This window comes from Apostichopus japonicus, chromosome 8 (assembly GCF_037975245.1).
Source record: "Apostichopus japonicus isolate 1M-3 chromosome 8, ASM3797524v1, whole genome shotgun sequence".
Classification (NCBI taxonomy): Eukaryota; Metazoa; Echinodermata; class Holothuroidea; order Aspidochirotida; family Stichopodidae; genus Apostichopus; species Apostichopus japonicus.
In genome coordinates this window covers 2,880-18,060 of record NC_092568.1, presented here as the reverse complement: position 1 = coordinate 18,060, position 15,181 = coordinate 2,880, and the positions used below count along the sequence as shown (strand labels likewise).

Here is a 15,181-nt window from a genome sequence, read left to right as displayed (position 1 = left end):
ATCAGCAAGGATGTGCGTGTGTGTTTGGGTGGGGGGGGGGGGGGGTAGTCGTGTGGGAATCGAAGAAGTGGTTAATACCCGTTTAGCATAATATAATGTAAATAAATGTAAATAAGCAGCTCGTCAGAATGGATACTCAAACACGTCAACTAGCAATTACAGGCTCACAATAAATTTGCAGATTTTACGAAAAAGGGAAGGCCCGGGGTCATTGAAGACGACTCCCGTGTGCAGGGAGTGCTTGGGTCCCCCCCCCCAAGTAGATGCAACGATGCACTCTGAGACATTTTTAAAGACATTTATTAGGTCTAAACGCAAAGTAGTGCTTATAAATATTCTTGAATGCTTGTGTGAGCTTGGAAAGGTATGTACATCCGGAGAAGAGGTTTCATTCCGACTGCAAAAATCACCCAAGTTGAACCATTTACCTCTGACAATGGAGGTGTGTGGGTTAGGGTGTGTGGGTGGGGGGGGGGGGGCACATGGATACATGCGCCACTGCTTGCTTTGGTATACCTATCGCCTTGTTCTTTCCATACGTTTTTGGTCGAACAAACACACACACACACCCATCTCATTAAATCATCACAAGAGTTCGGGCAGATATTTAAAGGTCAACTATTTATTGTTGTTTGTTTCTTAGATGCTGACTACTGATTTGAGGTGTGTTTATTATACTGCTCATTTAAGTCCCAAACTACACGAGATGGTTTTGTTTGATATAACTGTTAATACTTCTGAGGAAATCACCTCGATTTACAGTACTCCTAGAAGGCTATAAAGTAGGTATATATTTACTTCTAAACACAAGATTGCGCTTGTAAAATCTATTTAAAAATCCCCCGACCTATCGTTTTTTTTTCGACTTACGGTGGAGGTTAGGGGGGGGGGGGTTGGAGGGGCTCAGAGTCCCTATTTGCGCGCCACTGATTTTGATTCCAACACGGTCATACATGACACAACCGCCACGAGAAGGATGCACACTATACACCCTTTGCAGGTGTCTGTAATGTCAGAACACGAGGTTTGCAATTCTCAAACGTTCTGTGATGTAATGACGCTAGCTTGTACTTCTCCATTATTCAATGACGTAAACGAGATCAAAACTTGTGTTTCTATAAAAAAGGACTGTGGTAAACATGATCTTTGGATCTTTTACACTAACTGAGGGCATTTGTTATTTGATCAGTTATATCAACCCAAAATATATATTTATTTTAACTATATTTAGTGACACGGGTTACACCCTTTGTTTGACCCATCACAAAAGACAATGCAATTGTATCACTATTGTAGACATATATAACGCGAGGGATAATATTGACTGGATGACATCAAAATACCACTCTTACCAAATTTAAGTGGACTGTCAACTTACAACTGTGAAATCTAACCGTCTGATTGAAAGTTCACTATCAGTCTTGAATTGTATAATCGGACAAGAAAATTTTCATACCCCAAAACTCCCCTGCATTTATGCAGAGAGCGTATGTTGACCCATAGACCGGGAGGCATATTGGACTACTTGTGGGGGTGGAGAGGGGAGTGGGGGCCTTAAAGGCATTGAGGACTCGCCCCAAACCGCGTGCCGCTCTCTGAAAATAGTTAACTTTTCGTTGCTTGCAAGTGACGTTTTGTTCATGTCGCTACAAAATGCAGACAGTAATGAAACGTGATACATTGTTATCTTTTATCTAGACCTGAGATGTCCATCGCTGCTATGTACACTGTGTTGTGGGTATTGACCGTAGCTGTATGTACTGACTGTACACTAGTGTCTAATTACAGAAGGTAGCAAGCTGTGTGTGTATTTTCTGGGATCGATGGTGGTGTCTAACACTTCTGTTACACCTCATTCGAAACTAGGTCAGATTACCGGCATCAGACGTTTCTTTGTGCGCGATTCTTCAGGCTCCCTTCGAGTTTTGATGTTACAGACACATAAAAGCTATAAATTACAAACCAGTTTGTATATTGATAGTAATTTTAGTGTAGTACCAATTACCCTTTAGACATCGGAGATTAATCGGTGTAACGTCCGCAGAGCTATCTAATTAACAGATAGATCCTTAGATTAGTTCATGTGGAAGCAACGTAAACATTAGTAGGAAAGGAAGACAATTAGTACCACGTTTGAAAATTGCATTAAGAATTTATCATTGATAAGTAGTGTTCGACTGTGTCATTCTCTTCCCTGTGCTAGTATATACAGACCGATATGGAGCGTTTTTGACAGTTATTTAGGATTATTGTGATTATTAACGAAAATGATTCGTAAAGTAACATGACATTTAATCATTAAGGCCATAGAACAGAGAAGTTGACGCTGTCTCCGTGGTTGTCGTAAATGAGTTTTATATATCTTTAATTTCTTGTCACGTGACACATTTGGTTCTGCATCCTTACCCCCCCCCCTCCCCCTCCCGCCAGCAGCGATACAAGTGGGAAGCTCATTGAGCAGAACAAATATGACGTGGACATGAAGTACAGAAATGTTTATCGACAGAGGTTTATAGGGATAGCAGCTTGAAATAATTTTCACAATTAGGCCTATATTGTTTCGTTATTTTCAGCATATATACAAAGATCGACTATAGTTTGAACAATGGGTACATCGACAACAATCATATACACTTCACCTCACTTCAAACAACAAGAACATAAAATGTTCGAAATAAATCGGTTTCTGTTGAAACATCTTTATGGACATGCTTATCGATACCTATATATATATAGGATAATGACAGTTAACTCAATACACCAAAATAAAAAGACGCAATATATCTTGAACTTTGTACCCAAATTTGACTTCATTGTCTAACGTGAATACAAACGCTCTTTCCAGTAAATAGTCTAGTACGTTTTATTTGGTTAGTATCCGCATTGACTGCTGCATGGTCAAGGACGAAATTTGCAGTTGATGAGTGCAGTGGACAAACTGATTCAAACAACGTACATTATATATAGGCTATATACGGTGAGTAATGTTACTACATCGATTCGTCGCTTAATCAAATATCAATGATGACAGGTTTCTTAAAAAAAAATCTCTCTACTTATATTTGTTCTGATATCTTAGTTTATTTAAATATATCATGATCGCTGTTTTAATGTGAGTTTTTGATGAGTATTGCATGTTCTGTTTTCACGATTAACACGTACAGTAAAGATGCAAGGAAATCATGCACGATTAGACTTGCATAATTTGAAAGTCAGTTTTATTATCTATTTTATAAGTTAATATATTTCTTTGTAGTGTTTTAAAAATATATTTGCTGAATTGAAAGCAATATTTGCATGGAGTTGAATATTTGATAGATACAGCGTGGAACGCCGATATTTTGAATAGTTATCGGTCACGAAGATATCACACATTTGAATATATATATATATATATATATATATTTATATATATATATATGTATATATATATATATATATATATATATATATATATATATATACAAATATATATATATATATATATATATATATATATAAAGGTTCTTACACAGAATATTAGGTAACAAATACTATATCTTTATAGAATTAATATCAAAGATCCTCCTTTTAACACTTTTTGTAACTCGGTTAATGAAACCTTAGAAAATCTTTTCTGGTTTTGTCCCTCAATAAATGCGTTCTGGAAACAGATTTAAAGTCTTCTTACTATAAAGAACAATTTTATTATACCATAATAAAAATGGAAATGGAAAAGTAGCAGTTATATGAAATTCTGTGACAAAAGAAAATATTACCATCAGCGTCGAAGAAATCGCTGACAAAAAAAAGCATTATTCCGTCTCAAGACATCTGAGTGGATAATATGGTTGTCGATTTAATGAGAGGATTATTTAGAACATATTAATTAGATCATATAGTTTTTTTGTCTTCAAGACGATAATTAAAGTCAGACCAAGCACTACCCACATCGTAAATAAAAGGGTTTGAAATCATTTTATCGTTCTTCAATCAAATAAGAATCTCCCGCCATATTTCTTAAATGAACGATCAAACAATAGTTTCCAAGGACCGAGGCTTTTGTCTATGCAGTTTCACCCATTTACTTTTCAAGCTAATGGCAAAAAACTTCATGTTAATCATGTTAAGTTCAGCATTCGATCTCTTGTTGTTCAGAACTGAACGTTTGATTTTGTCGGGCTTGTTGTACCAGATGAACTTATAGAAAATGTTATTTAGCTTCTTGAAATAATGTGCGGGAGGGTTTGGTAATATGTGAGTCAAATAAACTAGTTGAAAAATAGCGAAAGTTTTGATAATAAGAATTCTTCCAATCGGTATAAGGTCTCTCAATGACCACATATGCAACAAAGTTTGAATACGAGAAAGTTTTGTATAATTTAAACCAAAAAAGTCTTCCTCGTGATGTATGAAAGAGATACCTAGGTATAGGTAAACATTCAGGAATCGCAAAACTTCAGGAATCGCAAATTGTGAATCGTTGAAGTGAAGAGGAGGACTCGAGAGAAAGGGGCCTTATGGGAAGAGATAGGACTTATCCAAAGTTACATTTAAAACCTGATACTTGTTAAAATCCTCTAAGAACAGAAATTACCTCCTCAATAGAGCCATCTGTAATGATTACCGTGTCGTCGGCATAACTGGATACTTTGAAAGTGAAGTTTGAGATGGTTATGCCTTCTAAATTGTTATATGAATTAATTAGAGCATTAAAAAACTCAGTGCATCAAATAAAAAGGTACGGGCTTAATGGGCAGCCTTGCCTTACATCTCTAGAGATCATAAAGTAATTTGTAAAAAAAAAAAAACACCGTTATTTGAAATACACGACGAAATGTTACAGTGAGAGGGTTCTAATCCACCTTACGAAATCGGGACCCAAATTAAAAAAGGAAAATGTTTTAAACATGAAATCCCAGTCGAGGCGGTCGAAAGCTCTCTTATAATCTATCAAAAGGAGAGCACCAGGACTTGACTGTTTGTCACAGTGATTGATGAGGTCTAAGACGAGCCTTACATTTTGGTTTGGACTTATTAAATCGTGGAGGACCCCCTTCATACGACTAGCTATACGCATTTTGCGACTATCTTATAATCAGTGTTGAGTAATGCGATGGGACGCCAGTTTTATTAAAAGGCTATTGTCTTTTGACGGCTTTGGAATGAGCTTAGTACACGCTCTCCCCTGTTCATCCGATAAATATCCATTATGGAATTTGTTTTTCGAAGAATTGAGGACTAATCCTACAATTTCACCCAGAACGTCTTATAGAACTCGGTGGGAGGCCTTCTGAATCAGGAGATTTATTTAAGGGCATCGAATTGAGGGCATCGACAGGGCATCGACTGTAAGGACTGAGTACATAATTCATCTAAAGTATAAGAGATCCTTCGCAACCGACGTGCTGCACCTGAGAGAGTTGTTGTGTGTGATTTAAATAGAGATTACTGTAAAAGCTACAGGGTTTAACATTTTTGTTTTTGGTAAAGAGGGTTTGATAAAAAGTCTTACCTTCTTGCAAAACATCATCAGTAGTGCTAATTGATATATTATCACCCATATCTAGCTCACAAATTGTGTTTGCAGATTTATTTCGTTTCTCCAAATTAAGAAAGTAGGCCTATGTCGTAATTTTTTCACCCTCTTCCGACCACTTAGCCCGAGACCTTACAGTTGTTCATTTGAGCTTGTAATTATAAAAGTTGTCAAGTGCATCCCTGGCATCGTTTAGTAGAGATTGAGTGGAATTTAGATGGAGATGTTGCATTAATTTGCTCAAATGAGAAGACATTTTCTCAATTAAGTCAAGTTCTGTATAGTTTTACGCATAATGGCGACAGACTTTGAATACAAAATGGACACCGATCTAATTTTGAACTTACAAATTTTCCCAGAGCTGGCCATGGTTGTCGCCAGTGTAGTTACTTGCCGTTTCATAATATTATTTCTTTGATAAGATCAAAATAAATCGGATGTCTAAAAGAGAGGTGTTTAGCTTCCACATTCCTTTCCCTCTTATACTGACTATATGCAACTCCGGACTACACTTGAATGGTCTAAACCAAACAAGGAAACTATTGAAGTGCTAGTAGTATATATATATATATATATATATATATATATATATATATATATATATATATATATATATATATATATATATATATATATATATATATATATATATATATATAAACAGTGAAACTATAAAAGTGTCACACACACACACATCTGTGGTACAAAACAAACGTAATATTTGAAAACAGTAACAGAAATATCTTTACAAATATAAGTATAAGTAGAAGGTAATGATCAAGTCGCACTGCTTTTAAGAAGTCCAGCTTGAGTCGACTTTTAGATGAGCCTCATGACTTCATGAATTTAAACTTGGGTCACTCATCACAAAATTAAAATGGTAGAGAAAGTGTAGAAGTGTCCTCGTACGGTGGTAATCTATTTAACTTTATATCTTAACCAAGTCGTCAACCCTTCAATCTATATATTGTAAGCGTATGATTTCTATTTTTAGTCTGATGCTCATACATTTTGTGCAGACGATTACGCAACAACAATTATACACCTGCATTACAAGTTAGAAAAGTAACCCAAGGTCAAATTCTCACCATCGAATCGTATCATTCGAAAACTGACTGAATTGACAAATAAGATCAATCGAACCAAAAAAGTGGCCTGACTATAGTGACATGGTTAACACTTCCAGTCACATCATATATATATAGACAAGGACCGGACGCCTTGCTCTCTCGGTAGTGAGCTGGTACAGTGATCGATAATTCATTGACAAGGCAAGACAGAATGGATTTTACAATGTTCCTCTTGTATAATCGTCATGAATTTGTAATGAGACTCTCATAGTCCAAAGTAAAACAGCCATCTTGATAACAATACCACGACTGACTTGCCTATACAGAAGATTTTGTGCATATTTATCCAGGCATGCTCCTATAGTATGCTAATATCATGTATTACATTTATACGGCTTATTTTAAAGTAGCTGACATAGGGGTGTCTAGAGCCACGTTGGGATACCAGGAAAATTATATCAGATGGTCCCCTTTTGAAGTATGCATGTTATAGTATTTCATATCTTATGAGAATGACAACAGATTATTCTTCACCCTATATAGATACGGGGACCCGTTATGATCCCGTGCCCATGGGCCTGTAGTCCCTTTAGTGACCCCGTGTCTGGGGCTGTAGCCTTCCAATCACAGCCACCCTCGACAGTTGGTTTGCTGGTTGTATCTCATATTCCTATACGAGATTCATTCGAATAATGAATATGTAAGTTGTAAATACATAGTGTACTTATGTACTGCTTCGGCCGGGATTTGAACTCGCACTCGTACTCCATATCATGATGACTTCTAGCTGTACTCGTACTCATACTGTTGTACTCGTAATCACACTGTCGTACTCGTACTCAAACTATTGTACTCATATTCATACTGTTGTACTCGTATTCATACTGTTGTAATCGTACATATGCTGTTATACTCGTACTCAAACTATTGTACTCGTAGTCATAGTGTTGTACTCGTACTCACACTGTCGTACTTGTACTCAAACTATTGTACTCGTACTCATACTGTTGTAATCGTACTCATACTGTTGTACTCGTACTCAAACTATTGCACTCGTTCTCATACTGTTGTACTCGTACTCATACTGTTGTACTCGTACTCACACTGTTGTACTCGTACTCATGCTGTTGTACTCATACTCAAACTATTGTACTCGTACCCATACTGTTGTACTCGTACTCATGCTGGTGTACTCATACTCAAACTATTGTACTCGTATCCATACTGGTGTACTCGTACTCATGCTGGTGTACTCATACTCATGCTGTTGTACTCTTGCTCATACTGTTGTACTCGTACTCATACTGTTTGTACTCGTACTCACACTGTTGTACTCGTACTGATGCCGTTATACTTGTGCTCGTGCTGTTGTACTCGTACTCATGCTGTTGTAATCGTGCTCATGATGTTGTACTCGCACTCGCACTCCATGCCCCTACTTTAATCAGTCGGGAGAAATTTAGACGTCCCACCCCACCCTCACCCTTATCTTTGAAATCTTCTACACGACACTACATGCCGTACGTTGTGAAGATAAAATATAGACGATCTGGTATTCAATTATTGAATGATCTAATCTTCCAACAAATAAACAGTTTTTGTTACTGGAGCTATTTGAGTATCTCTTCTGACACCCTTCAATATTTGGAAATAAGTTTGATAGTTCCCTACACGAAATACTTTTCTTCGAAAACATTTGGCTGCATTAATCGGTTTTGGTGAAGAAAAGGTCCAAAATTGACTGTCAAAATGACCAGTCAGTATAGTAAAATAACGAATGACTTAACCAAACTTAGTCTTTTCCTTTCTATCTCTCTCTCTCTCCCTCTCTCTGTTTTTTCTTTCTTTTGACCGCTGGTCGGAGTTCCAAAAGAGTAAACTAATTGAGAGACATGAAATAAGGCACTTGGGTATGATACAATGGTTATATAAACTAACCCTTCCAAACAGAATAGGTACGCTTGTTTTGGAATCAATACTTTACCTTTTCAGACATGTTAAGAGGAACACAATAAATAATGGTGGCCTCATTGATTTAGGTTTCTCTTTTGTCTTCTCCGATACAGACCGATGAATGCGTTACTATACGTATCTTCAGCTATACATACAACAGATATGGCTATACCATACACGCCGGTATAAGTTCAGACAGCAGGACCAGACTCATCGAATAACAAGATTAACTATCCATCTGCCAAATATGACGTATCGTCTTTTTTCGACCAATTGAGGGAAATAACTCCGTTACTCAATGGACAAAAGATTGTGTATACAACGAGTACTCTTATTTCAGTTGTCCAAAAAACTTCCAATCTTGTTGGACTTTAAATAGTCAGATTGCATAACTGACATCCGACGCAACTTTGGTATTGGAGTTCAACGTGATTGTGATCAACGGATCTGTGTGGATTGATAACACCGTGTGTGTGTCTGGGTGGTTTTGTTTTATTTTGGTTATTTGTGTGTTTATCTCCTTCTTCTTCTTCTTGACTTCGGAGAACAGTTTCCTGTTTAATTCCATTTGGATTGAACTATGTTAATCTATAGTTTTTCATTCATTCAGTTATTATTATTTTTTTTTATCAGTTTTGATTAAATTGTCACACTGGAGCATATTTGGACGTTAATTATCGTTACCAAGGCCGTTTACAGAAGTAACTCGACAACTTAATGAGTTTCTAGATTGGACAATTAGTGAACATTTCCTGAGAAAGTCTAAAGAAATCAAGCAATGAAGCGAAAATAAAGCGAACTGAATTCTTTGAAATTCAAAACAGAAAAATAAAAACAGGCCTGACGTTGCATCGTTTTATGTTTCCTTCTGATGTGACGTCAGCCTCAGGATTTGGAGTACCTACAACTCTATAAACAGGATCACTGTGGAGAGTCTTTTCAATATTTACCGACGCAAACCCGACCTATTATGAAACCTACTCTGTATGTATATGCAAGTAGTGAATGACGTTCTCATTAAAAACCAAGGAGAACGAATATACATGAATATATATATAAAAGAGAAGATTGGTATAAATTGAGTTTGCTCTCATCGCCTCGCAGCGGATACAAGTGTTTCAATTTGTTTACTCGGTAGGAATTTATCACCTTGCTTGATGACTCTGCAAATTAGCTACACATGCAAACCAGGTTAACTATAGAGATACAGAGAGCGAGAGGTGGAGAGAGAGAGAGGTGGGAGAGCGGTTGCTGTCAATATTTGCCAAAGCAATCTGTTTCCCAATCTTGGAACATTAGTTGACATAACGAAGGACACATTTTACGTGCTGAAATTTGAACAAGAAACGATTCCGTAAAGGTTATCTTGTAAGACTCCCATTTGAAATCCTCCACAGTTACACGTGGTGTGGGATTATAGGGGAATATAATGCAGTCATATACGGAAGGCTATACGACATAGCGAATCTATAAACAGTTGACTCAATAGGATAGTACCCGAACATTACAAAGTTTAATCACAGACTGGAAAAACGGAGAGCAATATAGATATAAGCTTGCTGCAAGAGGAGACCAGTGTGTTTATCCTGGCATATTAGCCAAGCCTCTGTTAATTTGATACCTTCCTTTTGTGGATGACAAGCGGCTTGGTGATTTTGTTGTTGTTGTTATATCTTAAACCGGAAATATGTGCAAATTTCATTCGTGGATTACTTGTTTAAATTCTCGCCGATTAGATAAAATCATCTAATAATCTGAGATGACAAGTTCTTGTTCTTTTCATTTGATGACCGTCGACGTCAAAACTAAATAATGGAAGAAATGAAAGACAGTTTTCTTCCTCCGATTACATCGATAGAGGTTGCAACGTCAGACGCCGATGACGAAGACTCGCACTCGGGAGATGAGGATACTTATCTCTATAAACGAGAGGAAGACTTCTGGAGCAAAAGAATCCCCAAATATATGAACCTGAACCCGAATCCAAACGGGAACAGAACAGTCGCGAATCAATCTTCATTATCGGATAGTTTTGTTCTTCCGACAATTCCAGACCCCCTTTCCCCGGGGAAAGGGGACTACCCAACTTACAAAAAGTCTCGAACTGCTGGAGGGCGTCTTGATCATTTCAGTGAAGGTCCCAAAAGGACCAATGGTATCCCTCTCTCCAAAAGTTGTCCAACTCTCTCCCGCCGTAAAGGACATCATCGGCGGAGACCAAACGCAGCGGATGCCAGCGACGAGTTTTCGGAGGAGATGGATTCAGACCGGAAGGCAATCTCTTATAATATCGGTAGTGAACTACGCAAAGAACTTAATAATTCTGCCTCTCACGGGAGAGGGAGGTCCAAGAAGAAGTCCAGAGGAAAGAAATCGAACCATACGCAAAATCATCATCAGATCTACGAGAACGAACATCACAACTCTACCAATGACTTGATTCTGCCAAGTATCTTCGCGACGGGGGGAGTCAACGATAATGCCGACTGGGTGCACGAAGAGCAGCCTAATCCATCAAAGTCCAAGCAATCGATATGTGGTAACGCTTCCAAACAATATCGTCGTAATAAATCGGTATCCATAACCCTGCAAAGTCCTGCAGGGAAACAGGAAACCGATGTAGGACTTCAACTACCTGTTATGTTTGAGGTAGATGGCCAATCGGATAAGTCAATCGAAATGGATTTTTCTCCTTGGGATGGACGGTCGTCACCTCGTGGAGAGGAAGATGAAATAGATGTGGCCTGACCTATAGGAACCGTCGGGCCCCTTGCAGGCCCGTAGTCGGGAATTCTGAGTTAGAGGGGTACCAACAATTTAAGGAAGGGGCATGCACAGTATGTGTCTCTTTTATCTTAATGGAAAGTGTTTGTACACATGGTGGTGACACAGAATAAATGGGGGGGGGAGAAGTCAACATGGGGGAGGGGGAGGGGGAGGGGAAGGGCACTCCCTACTGTTCAACGGCCTAGTCTAAACGTGTCCAGGATGATCAATCGGTCGAGCACTGATACCAGTCGTTTTTTCGGAGTGAAGTATATATCAAAATTAACTCTCTTAGAGCTAAATCAGCCAGGAGTTTTAGAGTTACGTTGTCATGAAGTCAACCTTTGCTGAGAGTGACTAGTAGGCTAGATTCTCCAGCAGGACACTCTCAAAGAGCTTCTTTTTCACTCTTTGTTAATCAGAGTAAAGCTCTTCATTCAATACATTTAGAATTTACTATTTGAAAATGTCTAAGATAATCACTCTTTCGCGGAATGATTTAAATCTTTTCCGTGGATTTAACTCTTATAGATTGCCTTATTGTTGGGGGAAAGCGCTTGTTAATCTAGAGCTGAATTAACATCAAGTCAATCTTTGGTAAGAGTGACTTCCACTCAAGTTCTTAAGAGTGATCCCTCTGGACACCCTCTAAAAGAGTGGATACCTCCCTTTCAAAGAGTGGATACCTCCCTTTCAAAGAGTGGATCCCTCTGGAACCCTCTAAAAGAGTGAATTCTCACTCCATAGGATTAAGAGTAAAGTTATCGCTAAAGTGATATTTCATTTATCGACACATTTCCAACGCTCTTTTCAAAATGAGGTGAAGAAATGCCTTCTAAAAACCACCTGAAATTCTACCATGAATATATAGTGAAATATAGTTTCCTTGGCTCCTATTATTAGATCATATTAGCGATACTACCATACTCTTAACTTATATACTCGAAAAAATTGCATTAGCGTGCTATTTCTTTTTGAGCAAGAAAAAAAGAGAGTTTTCTTAAGTATTTTCACTTACTATATATAGGTGCTGACCAACCATGTTATTTGTGTTAGTATTAAGACACTTAAAACATTTTTGAATGTGGCAGTAAAATTTTTTTAATTCAAGTTGGAATATATGAGCGACCTTTAGCGACCTGATTAGGGATTCTCAAGTAATTTTCAAGTAGAGTCAGAAAAGAAAAACATTGGTTGAAAAAATGGGGAAAATATACACTTTTTTTTTCAAGGACAAAATTAATGTTCTTGAATACCATCTAAGGTGCTCTGCAACTTATGTGAAATAGCACGAACTTGTTTTGGTTGAGTTATAGTAATTGATAAAACAATGGATACCGGTATACATTTAAAAGGGGGGGGTGGCATATATAGCTACGGAGAGATATCTATATTTATTTATTCTTATGCTATGAAAGCTTGATTTACGAAAAAATATATAGTATGATGCAAAATAGATATAATTATGTAAATATAAAAGAGAACCTCTAAATATTATAGAATATAAAAACTATATTTCAGTTATGACGTCATTGACATGATGAGTTGTTATAGAACGTTGTCATAAGGATTTTCTTTACTGCATGTTCGATGCTAGTATAATAAAGAGAACAACAACTGTGCTTGTGTAAATGACGCGAGTACAGCCTATATCATGGTGATGTTCCATAATTAAGCGGCGTTTCAATTAATCCGGTTTTTATTCATGTTCAATCCAATTCAATATTTAGTCATTATACCAACCGCCGAAAATAATGTTCTGTTATCAATTTAACGATATTTCACACTGAGTCATGTGTTGGGATGCATACTGTATAGGCACCAACGGCGAAAAGACTTCTGATGGTGATTCTGGGAGGGGTGGGGGAGGGGTTGTTTGAAGGGGAGATTGCAATAAAACTTGTAAAATTTGGTCAGGTGCTCCGATTATATCCGGAACATATGGTTTCACTTTTAATATAGAATCTAAACAATAGCGTACTACTCCTCAATTCACAAATAGAAGAATAAAACAAAATAGTTGTCGCAGAAGTGCTATGTACGCTTCAGAGTAAATATAAACAAACAATATACAGATGCACCCTCCATTGACGCACATAAATGTTTCAGTGAAGAGACATTTGCCGTGCAATTGTATTCTGTCATTACCTATGTTTTTTTTTCTTGTTCATGACTTACCATTTTACTATCGTTCAATTTTTAGAACGAATTGACATTTATAATTTTAAAATAATGACAGATCATGTTAGCTAATGTTCATAAACTTGGCAATCTCATGGCCTTGGTCTACTTTATGGCCTTAATGGCCTCTATATGGACTATAAATGTCTCCATGAAATGAAACTTTCATTAAATGCGATTGAAATATTGACAGTTCGAACCCGTTTTCCGCAGGTTTGATAGTAACGTTGTAAGAATATATTGTAAGAATGAGTCGAGTAATAAAATTGATGGGTCTCATCTATAACTGTTTGCCGTTTTATTATAATGTAATGTATATCTCTCTATTTAATTGCCGGTCTGTATATAAATCTGTTCAATTAAACAGATTTAACTTGGAAGATAAAAGAATCATCGCATCTTATAAGATTCTTTGACGACCTCCTCCTCCTTATCCCATTATATAATAATGTCGTCATTAATACTGTAACGTTTACTCAGTCTAGGATTCCGGGGGCGCCTAAATATTCCCTGCTGAGGACTGGTGGTGGTATGGAAACAAATGCGGCTTGGATGGTTGTGTGTTAGTAGCGACGAACCTTGAACCTCGCAATTACATGCAAAGAATATAACACATAGATTAACGAGTAAAGAACGAGCGCTGAGATTCCGTAATATATTACTACAATCAGTCACAAAACATGGGCACGAAACCCTCAATAATAACTAGAAAAACATGTATTTAAACGAAATTGTTACAAACGAGGTCTCAATATCGAAGTAGAGTCCTATAACGATACGCATAAATGTGTATAAAAGACGAATATGAAACAGATACAAAATGTTCGAAACCAGGGCTTCTACGTATACCGAACCGAACGATTCAGAACGGGAGGGAAGACTGATCCAAAAGTCTCGAGATCTGATCCACCTGAGCTGATGAACAGACGTCACGTGACCTGTAATACGTCACTGTCCACATGAAAAGCACATGTGGCTGAAAACAGTGACATGTAGCCTAAATAAATAGAGGGCGACATATATGATGACCAACGGCATCACATTACTTTCAACACAACGGTTGCCACATAATGTGTAAATTACAACGCAAATAAAATTATATATATATATATATATATATATATATATATATATTTATATATATATATATATATATATATATTTATATATATATATATATATATATATATATTTATATATATATATATATATATATATATATATATATATATATATATATATATATATATATATATATATATATATATATATATATATTTTTTTTTATATATACGCTTATATACATGCATGCATACATACGCCAGTGCATCCCGTTATTTCTACAAAGACAAAAAGAGAAAAAACGTCTATAAGATACAAGGGCAGAGTGTGTCCATTTTGATTATACCATATAACGACTTCTTCGAGCCGTTACCCACGTAATCGTCACCAATAATTACCATCAGATTACGTTTTTACTTACGAGTCCGTTCCTTCTCCTAATAAAACGAGACACTGCCGCCCTACTTTTCTATCCCTGCAGCACTCAGCGTGTATGACTAGCTGCGCATACGCTATTTGCATATATAGTTGAACGGAAGGCTCTGACATATATATCCAAGTGGACATTTTGGATACACAGTGGTAAGAACGATCTTTGACGGCAGTTAATTAATCTGTAATCAAGTCAAAC

General features: G+C 36.9%; 1 protein-coding gene across 1 annotated transcript; it reads left to right on the top strand.

Annotated features, from left to right (window-relative positions):
- Positions 1–2,901: 2,901 nt before the first annotated feature.
- LOC139971012 (uncharacterized) lies at positions 2,902–11,378 on the top strand. Its single transcript, XM_071977140.1, has 2 exons — positions 2,902–2,977; positions 8,655–11,378. Exon 2 carries the CDS (start codon positions 10,354–10,356, stop codon positions 11,287–11,289), a length of 936 nt encoding a protein of 311 aa, XP_071833241.1. The 5' UTR covers positions 2,902–2,977; positions 8,655–10,353; the 3' UTR covers positions 11,290–11,378.
- The last annotated feature ends 3,803 nt before the right edge of the window (positions 11,379–15,181 follow it).